At 56.5% G+C, this 18,710-nt stretch overlaps 1 protein-coding gene across 7 annotated transcripts in view; it reads right to left on the reverse strand.

Moving 5' to 3' along the window:
- The window catches only part of AMPD3 (adenosine monophosphate deaminase 3), a 52,227-nt gene that overhangs the window by 10,843 nt on the left and 22,674 nt on the right, over window positions 1-18,710 (reverse strand). For 6 of the 7 annotated variants that reach the window (XM_062196502.1, XM_062196506.1, XM_062196504.1 and 3 more), the window contains exons 3-7: window positions 13,208-13,412; window positions 9,436-9,598; window positions 6,452-6,671; window positions 5,634-5,763; window positions 61-255 (exon numbers count right to left, since the gene is read on the reverse strand). In XM_062196502.1, coding sequence (XP_062052486.1) covers window positions 61-255; window positions 5,634-5,763; window positions 6,452-6,671; window positions 9,436-9,598; window positions 13,208-13,412 — 913 coding nt within the window. The remainder of the gene's footprint in view (window positions 1-60; window positions 256-5,633; window positions 5,764-6,451; window positions 6,672-9,435; window positions 9,599-13,207; window positions 13,413-18,710) is intronic. The other variant, XM_062196508.1, reaches the window with a different exon arrangement.

Genomic DNA, 18,710 nt, shown 5'->3' on the forward strand with positions numbered 1-18,710 from the left:
GAGCTGTTGGGGCCAAGACCCCAGCCATAGCTCTGTCTGCTGCGGGCAGGGCTCGCTCACCGCGTGCACGTCCAGCGAGTCCACAGTGAGGTCATAGGGGTCCATGTGCAGGCTGTCGAACACCTGCCGCAGGGTGATCTTCCGGCCTCGCTTCTCGGCCACCGTCCTGTCGGGCTCCGTCTGGTACGTGTGCTTGATGAAGCGCAGCAAGTGCTTCTGGTTCATGCAGGCCGCCGCGTGGATGTGCGTGTCCACCTGGAACGCAGCGCCCACCAGCCCGTGAGCCAGGCCACCTCCTCTGTCTGAGCCCCGGGGGAGCCAGGGCCTCGGCACCTTAGGGGCCACATCAGCCCCACCAACAACTGGACCCTGCCCCATGGCTCCTGTAGACCTTAGACCCCGTCTCCTTCCCTTCAGTCTCGTAGCCAACCCACATCCTAACAGCATGAAGAGATCTAAGTGGAGACTGGACCAGGCCAAAGGATCCATGACCCCCAACTTCCTCAAGCAAAGCCCAGGGCCTCAGCCTGGGATCTGAGGTTTACTGCAAGCTTGAACTCCCACCTTGCCGCGGCTCCATGCTGTGCACCAGGCCCCAAGCTGTGCCACACTGTGTCCCTGGGCCTGTGTGCTTCCTCAGCCTGCGACACCTCCCCTCTTCTCCCCAGCCCCATTTCCTTCGCCCTCCTCTGCTTGGATGCCAGTCCCGACGCCCCAAGCACAACTGCCTGCTCCTTCCCTTGCTCATGGACGCATCCCAATGCCCACTGCTGCGCGTCTCCTGACCAGCCCCAGTCCCCTTCTGTAAACTCCTCCACTAGTCTGACCACATCAGGTGCACCTGAATCTCAGTGCCTATCCCAGAGCCTGGTACAAAGTATTAGAGAATGAATGAATGAGCAAACGAATGGCAGAACAAGGGAGCAGGTGTGGTAGGTTCCAGTTGTTCCAATGACACCTACATCCTCCTGTAGCCAAGGGGCCCCCACCAAATAAACGCCCCACTCTTCCCATCAACCCCTAGGAGCCCCCCCAGAGCATTCTCAAAGCAGACCCTCAGCCATAGAGGTGAAGAAGGCAGCCACTTTCATCTTCCACAGCACGTTCCACCTCCCCAAACCCCAGGAGGCAGCAGCTCTGCCGGCCCGAAGCCAACATGCAGCCTCGGGTCGTGGGACCCAGCACCCAGGGTCTCAGAGCAAATCCTAAATTGCAGAAATGCACAGGGCACTTAGGACTTCCAGCGCTCCATGGGAAGGCAGATCCTTGCAAAATGCCCCAGAGAGGAGCCCAGCAGGGTCTCAAGATACCTCGTGGGAGTTTTCCCAAGTACTGCCCAAGAGTGCCCTCCCTGCCTGCCTCTCCTTCCCAGCCTCCCAGCTGGCTCACCCTCACCGCTGCCCTCCCCACACCAGCATTTCTTCAGCTCTGCCCTGGGCCCCTCGTCCTCTCACCACCCACAGCTCCAAGGCCATCTAATCTCCCTGTGCTTTCAACCACCTTCTTTGTGTCAACAACGCCTACATTTGTGCATTCCCCTGAAGCTCCAGGATTGTACACGAAACTGCCTACTCGACATCTCCCCACTAGCGGTTCAAACCGAACGGATCCACAAGTGGATGCTCCAGCCCCGGCCCTGACTGAGTCTCCCAGGTTTCTGCATCCCAGGAGATGCTGTCCTATACCCAGCTGTTTACACTGAAAACTGACTAACGGCAGACGGACTCCGAGAGAAAGGAAGACCTTTCATCTACTGGCTCACCCTCCAAATGCTCCCAACAGCTGGGCTTGGGTCAGTCCAAAGCCAGGAACTCCATATGAGTCTCCCACAGGCATGGCCAGGACCCAAGGGGGCCATTTTCCACTGCCCTGCTGTGTGCATTAGCAAGATTCTAAGTAGAGCAGCTGGGACTCAAACTGGCACTCCAACAAGGGACATGGGCATCCCAACCAGGGGCTTAACCCATTGTGCCACACCCTGACTCCCCAGAAGCCACCCTCAACCTTCCATTTTCCCCTCTCGCCCACTGGTCAGTGCCCCCCAATTCCACCTTCCCAACAGATCTCAAATCCACACCATCCTCTCCAACCTCACAGCCACCACAGGAGTCCCAGCCTGCATCTCTTACTCTGGAATTCACAGTGACCCCTCTCCCCCCCCCCCCCCAACTGCTCTTGCCACAATCTGACTCAATCCAGTGTCCTACACACAGAAACTGGAATAGATTGTTTTAAATACACTATGGCATAGCAGGCAAAGCCAACATCTGCAGTGCCAGCATCCCATATGGGCGCCAGTTCGAGTGCCGGCTGCTCCTCTTCCAATCGAGCTCTCGGCTATGGCCTGGAAAAGCAGAGAATGGCCCAAGTCCTTGGGCCTACACCTGCGTGGGAGACCCAGAAGAAGCTCCTGGATCCTGGCTTCAGATCGGCACAGCTCCAGCTATTGTGGCCATCTGGGTAGTAAACCAGCGGATGGAAGACCTCTCTCTCTGCTTCTGCCCCCTCTGTAACTCTACCTTCAAATAAATAAATAAATCTTTTTAAAAACTGCAATTAGATTCTCTTACTCAAAACTCTTCCTTAATCTTAGGCTGAGGCCCATTAATGGCAGGTGGTCCCCTCCCCTCCCTAGCTCCTGCATCTCAACACTCCCTTTTCAGTGTGCCCCATTCACAGGACAGCCACCAGCTCTAAAGAAATGGAGCCCTGGCTAAGCCGAGGGATGGCCTGCAGCTACAGGTGGGCATCCTGAATTCCTTTCCATGAGCCAGGGGGTCCTGCGCGAGGTCCCTGGGGAGGGAGACGGCAGCCTCACAGGCCAGCCCACACTCTGGGTTACTGCAGTGGCTGACTGGGCACTCTGTCGGTACTGGAGTGGGGACGTGGCTGACCTCAGGCCAGGGAATGCTGTCCACAGCTGGTCAGCCATCTCCAAGACATGCCAAGCCAGACATTTGATCCACTGGGCCTCTCTGAGCATCGTACCAGCCAGCCCATGTCGTTAGCCACATCACTCACTGCCCAGGGTCCTTCCCACCCTCCCTCTGCCACTCCTACCAGACGCATGGGCATCAGTGAAGGGAGACAACCCGCAGCAGTGCCAGGGCTCAGCCACCCCAGGGAGGAGCCGAAGATGCACACAAGGTCTGTTAGCTCAGCTGGACACTGCCTGGCTGGGCTGCCTCAGCGTGACTCAGCACATTCTGGGCTTTCTGGCCAAGTTCTCCAGCACACCAATGACACAGCACAGGGGGCTCAGCCTGTCCTTGCCCCTGTGAGTCACCAGATAAAGGAGGGACTCAGCCGGACGATTCAGGAAGCACCTGATCCGAACTTCAGGGTTCCAGAGGCGATCACTGGCACTGTTTCCTGCTCTAAGACTGTTTACTTCTGAGGTGGGGCCCCAGATTCAAGGGCATCCCCTGCCTTCACCACCCATCAGGTCTAAACAAAGACAAGAGTCTCCACACAGGGCTGGCCAATCCCTGGGACCTAAGCGAACACCGACCATTTCCAAACCCGCGGCAGACATCAATAATTTATTTCAGCACTTGCCTTCACTATGCTTTGGGAACAGCCTTGTGTTAGCATTCTCAATTGGTCAAGTTTGGCACAGAATCAAAACCCAATTGGTGTCCCTGATGTGACTTTAACCAAAGTAGACAATGCCTACACCTGCTACCCAACTCCCAAGCAGCAAACACACTGAGCCCTTCTGTCTTAGCTCTGGACAGAACACAAGTGTCTCGGCTCCTGCCCACTGGACCCCATGGTGGCATGACCCCTCACCTGCCACGGCCCTGCCACAGCTGCTACCCTCAGAGCAGAGCACGGCTGCTCCTGTGACAGCCACCTCGGGGTCGTCCCAGCCTGTTCTAGAATTCTGAAAGCTACAGGACAGGCTTTGAGGGTAAGGCCACAGCCAGCACCCAGGAGCAGACTTTCCCCTTACCCAGAGGGACAAGCACAGGCCTGGTTCATGCAGACCTGGGCCCATGTTTGTGGACTGGCCACGAGCCAGAGAATGGAGCACTGTGCATAGCTCAGGTGTCCAGGCTATTTCCGTCCAGAGAGCACATTAACCCCTGGACCAGCTCAGGATACCCCAAGGAACAGCTCTGATTTCGAACCACAACTCTTGCCCATGCCATGGCCACAGAGCAGCTGGTGGCCCAGGAACACCCAGCGGGGCCCCAGCTCAGAAGCGAACAGTATGAGAGCCGGTGCAGTCGGCACAACTCCAGGCCCCAGGACGCAGGCCCAAGCAGGCACGTGTCCAGATACAGGCTGCACGGGTCTACACAGGGAGCTCCCAGGGACGATCTCTGGACACACACCGGGCACGGAGGTGCTTCAGGCAGGGCTGAGAGGAGCTTGTGTAGTGACCGACACACCCACGCCCCAAACACCACAGGCTCGCAGAGGGGCAGCAAACGCTGCTGGGAGGAGCTGTCCACGACCTTTCACCTCTGCATGGAAACCCCCAGAGGCCATCACCCACCTCTCAGAGCCACTGAGTGGAAGCCAAACTCCCTCTTAAGACTCTGGATCCCATCCAGCGGAGTCCATGTAGGGCCTCCTGCCCCATAACAGAGGTGGTCTTGGGGTCCCCTGGAGGGGGCCCTGCATCTGCATTGCTGAGTGCTCCATCCAGGGGTCAGGGAGGCTGAGCTGGGCTCTCCCAAAGCAGCCACATCCTCCCCTCCCTATCGAAGCTGGTGCCAGCAAGAGACAGTCCCCAGAGGTCCACCTGGGAGAGAGGGCCCTAGGGAGACATCTCACTGTTGGCTTAGGTCCCAGGTACGGGACTCAGCCCAGCCCCATGGTAAGTAAACCTCACCCCTTCTTCTGCCATGTGCCAGCTCACTCCTAGGGCCTGCCCCCCCCCCCTTCTCAGAGGAAGCCCTGGGCCCCTGCACCATCCAGAACCTCCCCTCCCCATACTCCAGCATCGCCCTCGGCCTCACACTGGAGCCCCAGCCACACCACACTACCTGCCACTCTGTCAACACGCATCTTAAACTCTCTCACCTCCGTCATTGGTCTCGCTGCCTCCTGGCATTTGCACACACCATTCCCTCGCCAACCCCACCGGCCACCTGGCTAACTCCTACTCAGCCACCTCATCACAGCACTTCTCACCAAGGCAGGGGGACCTCTGGCAGCCGGGGAACAGCCCCGTGCTCAGCACTGATCCTGTTCTTCCCTGTATGCTGCTCCACGAGGACAAGGAAAAGCTGGAGGCCACCCTCGCAGGGCACACACACACCTGTCCCAGCCACAGCCCAGCGACAGAGACTGCCAGGAACCCCGGCCAACCTGCTCAGCGGGGGGCGGGGGGGGGTTTTGAGCACTTGGGATGCTCTTTATGAAATACACCACAGGCTCGCTCCACAGTCAATCTCAAACATCCACCCTGGAAGTAGTCCGGGCTCAACGTTCTGATCAGTGGGCAGGCTGTGCCCTGTGTCCACAGCACGGACAGGGGTCTCCGCCCAGAGCGGCGAGTTCCATCCAAGGACAGCCTGATGCAAGGTGCGCATCCTGCTCCTCACCGTCTCCCAGCAGACTGGCCCAGGGCAGCCCAGGGGCCAGGAGGGAGGGTGCGACCAGGGGGTCGCTCTGCCCACCTTTCTCACGTTATAGAAGTCTCGGTGGGGGTTACTCTTCAACTCTTTGAACTCAGACATCTCATTTAACATCTCGTGAAGGCTGAACTTGGATTCCAGAAAGTTCAGTCGCCGGTGACAATAGGTTTTCCTGCAGGTAGGGGAGGGGGAGAGCGCACAGTTGAGCGGAAGTGGTGCCACCGCCAAGCTCTGCAGTACAGTGTCCTCAGGCACATGTGGGGGCAGCCCTGGGCGGGGGGGGTCGGACGCCTGCAGGATGGAGCAGGGAGCAGGCAGCAGGCTCCAGCTGCCGCGGCTCCGGCCACATAGTCACCCACACCTGTGTGCTCTGTAAGCGAGCAGGCATCAAGCTCGGGCACTAAGAACCTCCTCGGGACCTCGCCCGGGCTCTCTGGCTCCTGGCCATTAACCTTGAGCCTCTGTTTCCCATGAAAACACACCAACGTGGTAACTCCCAAGGCTGAAGGGAGGCTAAACCGGGCTATGCCTGCCAAAGCGCCTGACTCTGATCGCCACGGACACCCCATAAGTCTCCTCCCTCATCCTCTCCTCCCCCTCCTCCCATCTCCTTGGCCTCCCTTAGTCAAGGGTGCAATCCGGCTACCAGGCAGGCCCTGCCCACCCCAGGGCCCAGAGGCACCAACCACACCTGACCACGTCCCAAGTATGAGACTGGGGGCATGCGGCTGTTTGTTACTAGGGCAGATGCTCGGAGAAGGTGCCACGGGTAGAGAACTTTGCTCAAACGAGGGCAGGCTGCTCACAGCTGTGGCCACCTGCCAGCCCACACGCACCCAGACTCAGGGCAGCCAGCTTACGTGGGGCCGTCGGTGATGAGAGCCAGGATGTGGCTCATGTCCACCGTGTAGGTCTCCAGGTCAGGGTAGGGCAGGCTGTGGGGCTCCTGGCGCTCCAGCATCTTCTTGCTGTCATACACGAACAGGATGCCCCCTTGCATGCGGACCAAGTAGCCCAGGTTGGGGGGTGCATCGTCCAGGCAGTACGGGTCCTCCTGGGGCCGTGGGGGAGGGTGGAAGTCTGCAAAACAGGATTGGGTGATGGCCAAGTGCTCAAAAGTCACACTCTGGGTGGAGCCTGTCCTGGCCATGCTAAGATCCAACCACACCCCACCAGTTCACCCATCACAAACTCTCGTGCCTGCTTTATCATGTCTCCTTAGCAATTACCTCTTCGTAAAGTAATCTTACTTTTTAAAAATTTCTTTTAAAAAAGCCGGCGCCGCGGCTCAACAGGCTAATCCTCTGCCTTGCGGCGCCGGCACACCGGGTTCTAGTCCCGGTCGGGGAGCCGGATTCTGTCCCGGTTGCCCCTCTTCCAGGCCAGCTCTCTGCTGTGGCCAGGGAGTGCAGTGGAGGATGGCCCAAGTGCTTGGGCCCTGCACCCCATGGGAGACCAGGAGAAGCACCTGGCTCCTGCCATCGGATCAGCGCGGTGTGCCAGCCGCGGCGGCCATTGGAGGGTGAACCAACGGCAAAGGAAGACCTTTCTCTCTGTCTCTCTCACTGTCCACTCTGCCTGTCAAAAAAAAAAAAAAAGAAAGAAAAAACTAAAGTTAAAAAAATTCTTTTAAAATATGTATTTATTTATTTTAAAGTCAGAGTTGGGGAGTGGGGAGAGACAGTGAGGAAGGCAAAGAGAGCGATCTTCCAACTGCTGGTTCACTCCCCAAATGGCCCCAACAGGCAGGGCTGGGCCAGGCTGAAGCCAGGAGCCTGAAACTCCATCCAAGTCTCCCAGAGGCCCAAGGACTTGGGCCATCTTCCACTTGCTTTCCCAGGCACATTGGCAGGGAGCTGGATTGGAAGTGGAGCAGCCGGGGCTGGAACTGGTACCCATATGGGATGCTGGCATTGTAGGCAGCGGCTTAATCTGCTGTGCCACAGCTACAGCCCTCGATGATTTCACTTCTTCATCTTGGGTATCATGCAAGGGCATTTCAAAAAGCTCATGGGAAATGGAAATAAAACCATTGATGTAAAAATGTTTGTAAATGAAATCCACGCATACAAGGAATCTTCAAAATGACTGAGAAATGCATACTAAAATGCAAATTATAAAAAAGTACATGGATTTCAAAATATCTTTGCACCAAAGTAAACTGTTCCTTTAATTCCACTTTCCCACACAGTTTTGAAGTCCCCTGATGTACCGAGTAGGGACTTGCAACGCAGACTTTGATCCGTGTGGTTCCTGCTGTGTCCCTGCTACCTCAAATAGTCCCTGGCACCTGGCTGGCGCATCAATCATTTTTTAAAAATTTAATTGAAATAGGCTTCAAGTTCCTTGGCACCTCAAGAACCCTAAGAATGTTAAAGGAGCCTCTGAGGCTCCTCTCAGCAAGAGAAGAGACAGCACCTGTGACTGGCCCTCCCAAGCCCAGGGCAGCCAAGGGGCCAGCCCTCCATGGAGCAGCCCAGGTCGGGAACTTCTCTCCTGCAGAGCACAGACGCCAACCACAGAACCACCTGCTCCCCACAGCAGGCACAAGGCACCTCTTTGCCATGTACCCCCAACTCTGAGACTCTGAGCAAACCTCTTCACCCCTCTTGATCCGGAGGGAATTGTCCCCAGAGGGTACCGTCCTCTGAGCACACTGAAGGGGCGGGGGGCCTCAGCCAGCGATGACGTCTGGTGGGTTGGGTGTATTGGATGCATTTTCCACCTACAGTATTCTCCATTCTATTGGGACATACCCATCGTAAGCCGAAGGGCAACCCTATGCTCACTACTCTCACAGCAAGTTCTCCTGACCCTTGGCAATCTCTGCCCCGACCAAGCAGTGGGCAGACGCTAAACAGCCTGGGGACTTCAATCTCCTGCAGATCTGACAATACCAGGTCAGATCAGCTGCCCCGCTGCCAGCCAAGGGGGAAAGCTGGGCTCCTCAGCAAAGGGAGCAACCAAGGCAGGGGACCTGCCTGGGCGGCCTCCGTCGGTGCTCGGGAGAGCTCGCCCCTAGAGCAGACGTGAGGAATCAGCAAGGAGCAGGGCTAGGGACAGATGACTGACACTGGGCCTGGCCACCAGCCGGCTCAGGAGAGCCTAATGTGTGCCACAGCTCCACGAGGTAAAGGTCATGGCAACAGTCCAGGTGGAGCCACAGGCTGCACCCTTGGAAGCAGCTCCCCACCTCCTCCCACCCAACACACACTCATGCCCAGGACCCCTCGGCCCTCTGTCTACAGAGGGTACCTATTCAGCAGTCACTCCCATCTCCCCTTGCCCACAGCGAGACATGCAACCAACTTTCTTCAAAGAGAGGGAAATGGGCCCGGAAGGGCTGAGACTTGCCCAGCACCCCAGTAGTAGCAGGAGCTCGAAGTGCAAGACTCAGAGTTTCAAGGAAGCCAAAGTCAGGGGACAGCTTGGTGCTGGGGTCCTGGGCACCGGTGCAGACCACTAGGCCCTCATCTAGTCCCCACCACCGACTTCCACTCTGAAGCCGACTTCTCCTGTCCCGGGAACATGGTCTCTGTGTCTGCTCCCACCGCAGCCCAGCCTATCACACGTTCCATGTTTACTGTCTGGCTGTGCTATTTGAAACATCTCATGTGGACCTGCACATTCCCAAGCGCAGGTCTCTCTCTTGACTTCTTCAGTCCAGTTCTACCCAGGGCGAGGCACGTGGTAACACGCGCAATCAGTGCTTGGGGGAACCAGCAGGAATTAGTGCCGAAGCTTATCCCTGGGTCCTGCCCTTAAAGCCACCAGCAGGGGAAGCCCTCAACAGCTCTCAGGGCAGGGCCGCCCCCATGGGCCCCCTCTGGCCAGTGCTCCATACCTGGGAGGCCATCTTCAGGAGGGGCGACGTCCGGGCGCCGGTGGCCCAGGTATTGTGCTGTGGTCCGCGGGAAACGGTGGTAGGCGAGCCGTGCGTACTTCTCCCGGATCATGAGGGCCTTGGCCAGGCTTTTGGCAGCCTGCTCGTAGTCCTCCACGGTGATCTGCAGGGGGAGGCGAGCAGAGCAGACCCCACCTGAGACTGCCTCTCTGCACAGAGCTGCTTGCAAAGTTGGCTTTGGGGACCCGGGTTTCTGGAGGGTGTCCACCATTCCCTGACGGATAAGAGTGGTCCCTGTGTCCATGCTGTTTGTCCAAATAATGCAGATACCGATAGACAGCTGACCTCCCCCTGGCCGTCTGGAATTTGGGGATGTGCTATGCAGGTGTGTGACCAGCTCCGGTACAAAACATGGGAGCTGAGTCGCTAACGAGCTTGCATGGCAGACAACACTGCCCCGTGTGTTGGCATGGTTCAGGCTGAGGCTATGTGCTCGCCACTCCCCTGGGGAGGACCCTCAGAAGCTCATACCCAGCATCCTCCCCGGCTTCCTTTCACTGTAATGAATCATGGCTGAGAGCAGAGCCATACGCCGAGTCCTCCGAGTCCTCCTAGCAGATCACCAAGCTTGGCGGTGGCCCTGGGGACCGCCACAGAGAAGAGGTGGGCTGGAGGAGAGGGGCGCTCGGGCCCTCACTCCCAGACACCGGCCCTGCTTGCTGCTGACCCACGAGCCTGCTGCCGCACCTGGCGTGGGAAGAACAGAGCCTGAATCCTGTCCCCATGAGGACGGGCACCATCTCTTCCAGCTGAGAATATTCACAGGCCCTCAGATGTAAAACCAGACAAAACTAACTGAACAATTGGGTAGGCAGGACCTGGCATTGTCGTGCAGCAAGTTAAGCCATTGTCTGTGACGCCAGCATCCCACGTGGGTGCTGGTTCAAGTCCCAGCTGCTCCACTTCCCATCCAGCTGCTGCTAATGCTCCTGGGAAAGCAGCAGCAGACCACCCTAATGTGGGAGACCCAGAAGGCGTTCCAGGCTCCTTACTTCAAGCCCAGCCCCAGCCAACCTTTGCAGCCATTTGGGGAGAGAATCAGTGGATGGAAAAAATCTTTCTCTCGCTCTCATTCTCTTTCAAATAAATAAGTATTTTTAATTTTTTTAAAGATTTTATTTATTTACTTGAGAGGTAGAGTTACAGACAGTTTGAGAGGGAGAAACAGAGAAAGAGGTCGTCCTTCTGTTGGTTCACTCCCCTAGATGGCCAGAATGGCAGGAGCTGCACCGATCCAAATCCAGGAGCCAGGTACTTCTTCCTGGTCTCCCACATGGGTGTAGGGGCCCAAGCACTTGGGCCATCTTCTACTGCTTTCCCAGGCCAGAGCAGAGAGCTGGATTGGAAGAGGAGCAGCCTGGATTAGAACCAGCGCCCATATGGGATGCCAGCGCCGCAGGCAAAGGATTACCCTACTGTGCCACGGCGCCAGCCCCAATAAGTATTTTTTATAAAAAGACAACTGTGCCTGCTCAGTGCTGCTTTGCCAGCCCCAGGCTTCTGAGTAAACCTGCTCAGCAGCCAGCTCACCCAGTCAGCTGCTGTCCTGGTCACGGTCAGAGGCAGGAGCTTTCCATAGACTTCCTTTTGCTCCGCATTGCAACTCATTTTACAAATGAGGCTGTGCAAAAAGAAATCGCTTGCCAGGAAGTCACGAAGTCGGACTTCAGACTCTGATTTGACTGGCTCCCAGGGCCCAAGGATGTTCAGCTTTCCCAGACCTGCCTCATATTCAAAGATGGAGTCGTGCAGCTTTGTCTGGGAGGGCAGGCATCACAGAGATCTGCGCGTGCCTGGGGCAGACAGGCAGATAAAGCAGCCAAGGAGACCGAAGAAGGGTCACACAGCAGAGGCAGGGCAAGACACCAGGGAACACAGCATGGGGAGGGCTGGGGCCTGAAGCTTCCCTCTCTAATTGAATAAAATAACCATTTTTCATTTTGAAATGTTATAAACATACAGACAAGCACAGAAGATGCCACACCGGATACCCCTGCACCTGCCTTCGAGAGCTGATATTATTATCTTTTGTAATTGTTTCAGCTCATCACCATGGATACAGCTCAACTCCTGCCCCCCACCCACTCCAGCCTCAGAGGGAGGAGGCTGGTGTCTATCTTTCCCTTGCATGTTTTTATACTTTTACCAAATATTGCACTTTGCATTTTATCCAGGTGGTAGCTACTTCTTTCCTACCTCCCAGTATCCCCATAAAGAATGCAAATTCCATTTTACACCTCCCAGCAGCTGGCTTCTGAGAGCAGCAGCAATGTCCAAGCAGCCACAGACATCTCACTCTAAAGTATGTCCCTGTCAACATAAAGCCAGAGAACCAAGCATGCCAAAAGCTCAGGCCACAGGCAAGGATAGCTGAGAGGGTGGCCCAGAAGGCCAGGGGCCACCAGCCAAGCCTATGGACACCACAGGTCCCATGGCTGACCACAAGCCCACCACGTCAGCCTGCTCCTCATGGACACTTAGCATCCTGGAGACTACCTGCCCAGGCCGGAAGCTCCATGCTCTCCCATGAGCCAGCAGGAGACTGGCAGAGAGGCCGGCGAACACTCTGGGTCTCCTGCTTGGCTGCAGTCAGTCCACCTCGACTCTCCCAGGCTCTCACTTAACTGCCTGAGGCCGGGTGGACACAGGGACTCCTGATCAGGATGCTGATCTGCATTGTTTCCATCCATGGGAACTTACATGATATAAACCACGGAACATCCACACACTGAAATGCTACACGCTTGTGAAAAAGAACATGGAAGCTCTTTATATGTTAATATGGCATTATCTTTAAGATGGAATATTAGGTTTAAAAAGGGTACAATATAATATGTATGGTAAACTACCATTTGTGGAAAACCCAATAAACCAAGTATGTATAATTAAGCATAGGTATATAGACTTCTATGTGAGAATACATAACAAGCCAAAACCAACAGTTGCCTCTGAGGGGGAGGAATTGATGTCATATCTGCACCTTTTAAATTCTGTAGTGTGTGCAAGTATTCCTAATCACACACAAAACTAAAAGCTGGGGGGAATGGAGAAGTCGCTCTGCCACGTGGGACTGACTATATATTCTACGACTCCTTTTCTAAAGGAGGGAGACAGGCTCGTGAGGCCCACAGGGGCATGAGTGGTAAGTTAAGATCCAGACTTAACACCGGCACTAGCTTGGTGATTTGAAGAAGGAAGCAGTAAGAATGCATCCCCCCACTGGGTAAAAAAAAAATTTAACACATGCCCAGTGACTACGCTGATGGTGTGAACCAAGCTTGGTCCCTTCCTCACCCACAGCCCCTCTTCCCAACTGAGGGCTTGGAATTCTGCCCTAAGCACACAGCAAGAGCAAAGTCAGCGATAACCGCCTTCACACAAACCATGCAATCCCATGACTGCGAATCCACTAAACCCGCAGGGACTCCAGGCAGCCCAAGCTGGCCCCTTGCTCAGTGGACTGGGGGACACGCACAGCCTTCTGAGCCCAGAAAACACACAGAGCTTAAAGGCCATGGCCAGTGCGCCAGCCTGCAGCCCTGAGCCCTGCACAGGGCCATGGGGCAGCCCCTGGACACACCCACACCCTCCATCTGCTGCGCCTCCCCTCCACTGCCTCCCAGACGCCCCCAGACAGACCAAGCTTCGGGCTGGCCCAAGGGACCCTGACCTCTGCAGGCAGGCCCTTGAAGCACTCCCCCAGGTACCTTACCCCGGCACAGTAGTCGCCGCTGATGGTGACCCGCTGGTACTCGGGCATGGCATAGGGCACTGGCGCGGGCTGGGAAGCAGCCCCAGCGACCACAGGGGTTGCGGGAGACATGGCCGGGCTGGCCGTCGGGGGGCCCTTCCAATCCTGCTGCGTCGGCATTTGTAGAGACAGGGACTGGGACCGAATCATCTTGAAACTTTTCTTTCTAAGAGCCAAGCACAAGGAAAAGTGGGAAACGTCAGCAGCTAACGGGAGCAAGCGATAAGGCGAGTCTGTGTGGCACATGGCACGTGGCAGGAGAAACTTGCTATGATTAATCCGGGGGGCTGGCCCGGCCATTAGGAAGCTCCTAATTACCGATGCCTCCCACAGACATGGGTCTCTCTGCGGGAGGCACCTACAACCCTGCGGACACACGGCCTACCTGCAGCCACCGCAAACAGCTGTGGGCTATGTGTGCCATCGTCACAGGAGACGGACAGAGGGATGGCAGCCCACACCGCAGTGCCTCTACCACCACAGGACGTGACAGAAGAGCATGGCATCACACTGACCAGGCTTCCCACGGTGGGGTGAGCGTGCCACCTTCAGCTAACCCAAGCTCTAATCCCAGCACACATAGGGTCTCACAGTCCCAACATAGGACCGCAGTCACAGAAGACACGTGGGGCATCAGAGCCACAGAGATGGGCGGCTCAACCAGTCCAACCTCCCGGCTTTGTTTTGTTTTGGTGTGGTTTTCATCTGAGAGGCAGACACACAGATACAGCTAGATAGCTCCTCTCCACTGGTTCATCCCTCAAATGCCTGCAATGACCCAGGCTGGGCCAGGCCAAAGCTGGGAGCAGAGAACTTAGTTCAGATCTCACATGTGAGCAGCAGGCACCCAATGACTTGAGCCATCACGACTTCTTCTCGGGGCCTAGCACTAGCAGGAAGCTGGGATTGCGAGCTGAAGGCTGGTCTCAGATCCGGGTATTCCACTACGGGATGTGGGCACCCTAACCACTAGGTCAAAGGCCCATCCCTGCTGGTTTTATAAACAGGCGTCGGGGGCCCAGGATGGCGGGGGGCTCACACAGAATCACTCGGCTAGCCACCACCCTGCTGAACGTCTGCCATCCTGGGCCCTGCCAACTGGGGCAGGCACAGAGCTGTGTCTCTGTTATGGGCATGGGACTGACCAGCATCAACCACAGGTCCCTCTGGACTGGTCACTTGGTCCCAAAAGAGGATTTCACTGACTCTTGAACAAGAGGTTGGTCTGAAATGCTGCAAGCTCATGCTAACTCGCAAGGCTGCTCCGTGAGGACTCCACCTTCCTCATTAACAAAATAGTAATGGCTTCAAATGAGGTCATCCCAAATCTGGGAATCTCCAGGGAGGGGATGACTCAGCAGTGTGGTGTGGCCTCTCCCTGGCCTCCGGGGGATCCCAGCCTCCCTCTATAGCCATCCCACAGGTGTCCAATGCCAGAAACTAGCTGACCCCTGGCCCTTTCTACAGCCACAGGGGCCCCGCAGCCTACTGAATATTGATTCCACTACAACAGCACCAATAGTCACCAGCAACCTGCGACCTTCCCCCAGCCTGGGGATCCCCTCCTCTCCAGGTACCAGTGATGTCTGCAGGATGCAGAGAGACCGACTGCACCCCAAATGGACCTCACAGCTCACTGGGAAGTGGCTGTCTCTCTCCTGGGGCTCGGCCAGGCCCCTTGCTGCCACATCTCCAGGTGCCACAGTCCCCCCTCTTGCCAGGGTCCCCTGGGTCTTCCCTGTCCACTCTGCTCTTCACACCTGGAACATGAAGGCGGCACCTAACAGACCCTGGGCTGCTTCGGGAAACTCAACCAGAGTCCAGGAAGCCTGCAGCCCAGGCTTTCCCTGTCCCGCCACTCACCACGGGGCACTGAGCCAAACAAGCTGCCCCCAGCAAATGCTGACACGTGTACTTGGCCGTCACAGAGGCCGACTCCCCTCGGGCACCTTTTGGATGATCACCTCTAGAGGAAGAGCCACTACTTCGGGCTCCCCCTCACGCTGTGCCAAGCTCAGCTGGGTCCCATGAGACACTGGCCTCCATGTTACTCACACTCCTGCCAAGTCACTGTTCATCATCTCTGTAGACCTCACCCCCATTCATCTCAGCCACTGCTCCCCAAAATCTGTGTGGTCCTTCCAAGGAGAAGCAGCAGGTAATCTCCAAGGTGAGCAACAGGTAAGAAAGGTACACGCACTCACACTCTCACAGGCTAACACATAAAAGCTGGAAGGCTTGCTGAGCCAAGAGCCTACCAGGTTCATCCCAGGAATGCCCATATTCTTCTGTCCCAGTGAAAAAGCCAACACTAGGGCTGGCGCTGTGATGTAGCAGTTTAAGCCACTGCCTGTGACACCAGCATCCCATGTGGGCACCAGTTTGAGTCCCAGCTGCTCCACTTCCAATCCAGCTCCCCTCTAATGTGCCTGGAAAAGAAGCAAAGGATGGCCAGAGTGCTTGGGGCCTCTGCACCCACGTGGGAAACCTGGAAGAAGCTCCTGGCTTCAGATCATTCCAACCCTGGCCATTGCAATCATTTAGGGAGTGAACCAGTAGATGGAAGATCTCTGTCTCTTTCTCTTTCTGTAACTCTACTTTTCAAATAAATATCTAAATCTTCAAAGAAAAAAAAAAAAAGCCAGTATCACCAGCTTGTGCCCAAAGAAATCTCCTTCCTTTAGAAGTCCATTGTGGGCCGGCGCCGTGGCTTAACAGGCTAATCCTCCGCCTTGCGGCGCCGGCACACTGGGTTCTAGTCCCGGTTGGGGCACCGGACTCTATCCCGGTTGCCCCTCTTCCAGGCCAGCTCTCTGCTGTGGCCCGGGAAGGCAGTGGAGGATGGCCCAAGTGTTTGGGCCCTGCACCCGCAAGGGAGAGCAGGAGAAGCACCTGGCTCCTGGCTTTGGATCAGTGCGATGCACCGTCTGCAGCGGCCATTGGAGGGTGAACCAACGGCAAAAAGGAAGACCTTCCTCTCTGTCTCTCTCTCTCACTATCCACTCTGCCTGTAAAAAAAAAAAAAAAAAAAAAATGTCCATTGTGGCTGTGGCCTTGGTCTTCACATGACCTCCATTCTGTCTCATATGGGCTGGAAGGTTGGACTTTGCAGGCAAAAGGAATGGGTTTAATAACAGATGAACCAATTCTTCAGGCCCATTCCCCTCGGACAAGATCTTGGCGTGACCAGACACTAACCACTGAGCTTGTATCTCAGAAAGTTGGAAATGCCGAATAGAGTGCAAGCAGGGGCCCTGTTTTCTACTGCACAACAAAGTGCCACAAACTTGGTGGCTTAAACAAGACTCATAATCAGCTCACAGCTCTGTAGGTGAGAAATATGGGAGGGCCTGGCTGGGCTCTCTGCGTAGGGATGTTGGCCACACTGAGCTCTCGTCGTCGGAGACTCTGGGCAAGAATTCACTTCCAAGTGCGTTTGGACTGTTGGCAGGACTCGGTCGCGAGTGGCTGTAAGAATGAGGTGCCGGTTCTTCGCTTTCAGTTGAAGTCAACAGCACTGTGATCCTTTCTGATCCTCACACGTAGCCCCTACATCCCCAAAGCCACGAGCAGCGTGTTGCTTCCTGTATTGGAGGGCTTGTGTGATTACATGAGTCCTCCCAACAGCCTCCTAGCTTAAGGTCCACGGTGCCAAGTTGTACTCACAGTACTCACAGAGCCTGGAGATTAGAGACAGATGTCTTGGGTGGGGTGGGGGGTGGGGAGGGGACTACTTTATTAAAAAAAAAATTTGTATTTGAGAGGTAGCAAGACAGAGACAGAGACCTTCCACCCACTGGTTCACTCTCAAATGCCCACAACAGCCAGGACTGGGCCAAGCTGAAGCCAGGAGTCCAGAACTCCAGCCTGGTCTCCCACATGGGTGACAGGGCTCCCAAATACGTGAACCATCCCCTGCTGCCTGCCTCCCAGGGTGTGCGTGAGCAGGAAGCTGGAATCAGAAGCAGAGCTGGGACTCCAACCCAGCTGTGGGCTTCCTAAACAGATCTTAACTGCTGTGCCACGCACCTTGCCCCCAGAGGCCACTTGAACAGTTCGGGCAGGGGCCCACATGTAGCCCCAGTGTCTGCCACCAAGGCTCAGCCCCTGGAGGTGAGGAACGGCAGCTGAGTGCCTGTGGGACACCATGAGGCTGTGCGCACCCACACGTGTCCTTCTTTCCCTCTCGAGGCTGTCTGGGGCCCACACGTGTCACAGGAATGCAGGGAGGACCCACGAGGAGCCACCATAGCTCTCCCTGACTCAGACGGCCACGGGCTCTCCCAGCTAGGGCACACTTGAAAGGCCGCACACCCACACCTCTCATCTCGGCAGCCTTTCCTTGAATAGCTCCCATGGCAGGCAACTCACTACACGCCTGAATCAGCACTCAGTCATTCATTCGATAAACATTTACCAAGCACATACTCCTGGCTGGGCCACAGCTCGACACACAAACACGAAGTAGGAACAAAACATGATCTGTGGTCACTGGTAGAAAGCACTACTTCTTGATGGGCCAAGATCTGTCTGTCCACAGTGCCACCTGTCACACCTCGTGCTGGCCCTTGGGTGCCAGGGAAGCCAGCTCCCTGTGCTGCAGCTGACCAGCCCCTCCCTCCCCCACCCACACCTGGCAGAAGCAGCCCTGCCAAGGAGCTGGCAGACGGCAGGGCTGTGAGGGCCTGAACAGCCAGGGGGTAGCTCTGTCATCTCTGGGACAGGTGGTCCACCTGGTCACGGGCACCTCGCTGACCAGGCCCTCAAGAGCAGGAGGCGACGTAACCACCTAGGCTGTTACTACAGCACCTGCCGGGGACCCCGACTTGCTCTGCCACTGCCCCTGCCATCCACAGTGTCCCCATGCATAGCCTGCCCACGGCCCCGCCCTCCTGTCTCTGGGAGCAGGCAGCCCAGAGCCATTCGCTACAACAGCTGAACCCTCAGGGCCCTCCCTGCCCTCTTCCTGGATAGCAGCCAGCACCTCCCGAGGCCTCTGAAGCCTGCAGGGAGGGTGCCAGGGAGACCTCTCACCAGGCTCACTCACACACGCAGTGCCCACAGGAGCACCCCAGTTCACCCAACTGCCACGTGCCAGGCCGTGGTGAGAGGGGGCTGGGTAAAATACAGCCCCCGACTCCAGGGACGGCCTCCGGGTGGCAGAGCCGGGCTCGGTCAGCTCCGTGGTTGTTGTTATACCATGTGGTGGGCGTGATGAGGCACCCGGGTATTCTGGGATCCCAGAGAAGATGCCTAATCCACACTGGGGGTAGAGCAGTAAGGACACAGCGAGAGGGGTCATTTCATAATTCGGAAGCTCATTCAAACCCCCAATACACACACACACACACACACTTGACTCCCACTGGCCACCCCTCCCCCTGCAGTTGTGGTTCCAGGAGGGCACCTGCTGGCCGGGCTGCCCCCTAGCCTGTGACCGAGAGCAGAGGTCTCTGTGGAGAGG

This window comes from Lepus europaeus, chromosome 7, assembly GCF_033115175.1.
Source record: "Lepus europaeus isolate LE1 chromosome 7, mLepTim1.pri, whole genome shotgun sequence".
Taxonomy (NCBI): Eukaryota; Metazoa; Chordata; class Mammalia; order Lagomorpha; family Leporidae; genus Lepus; species Lepus europaeus.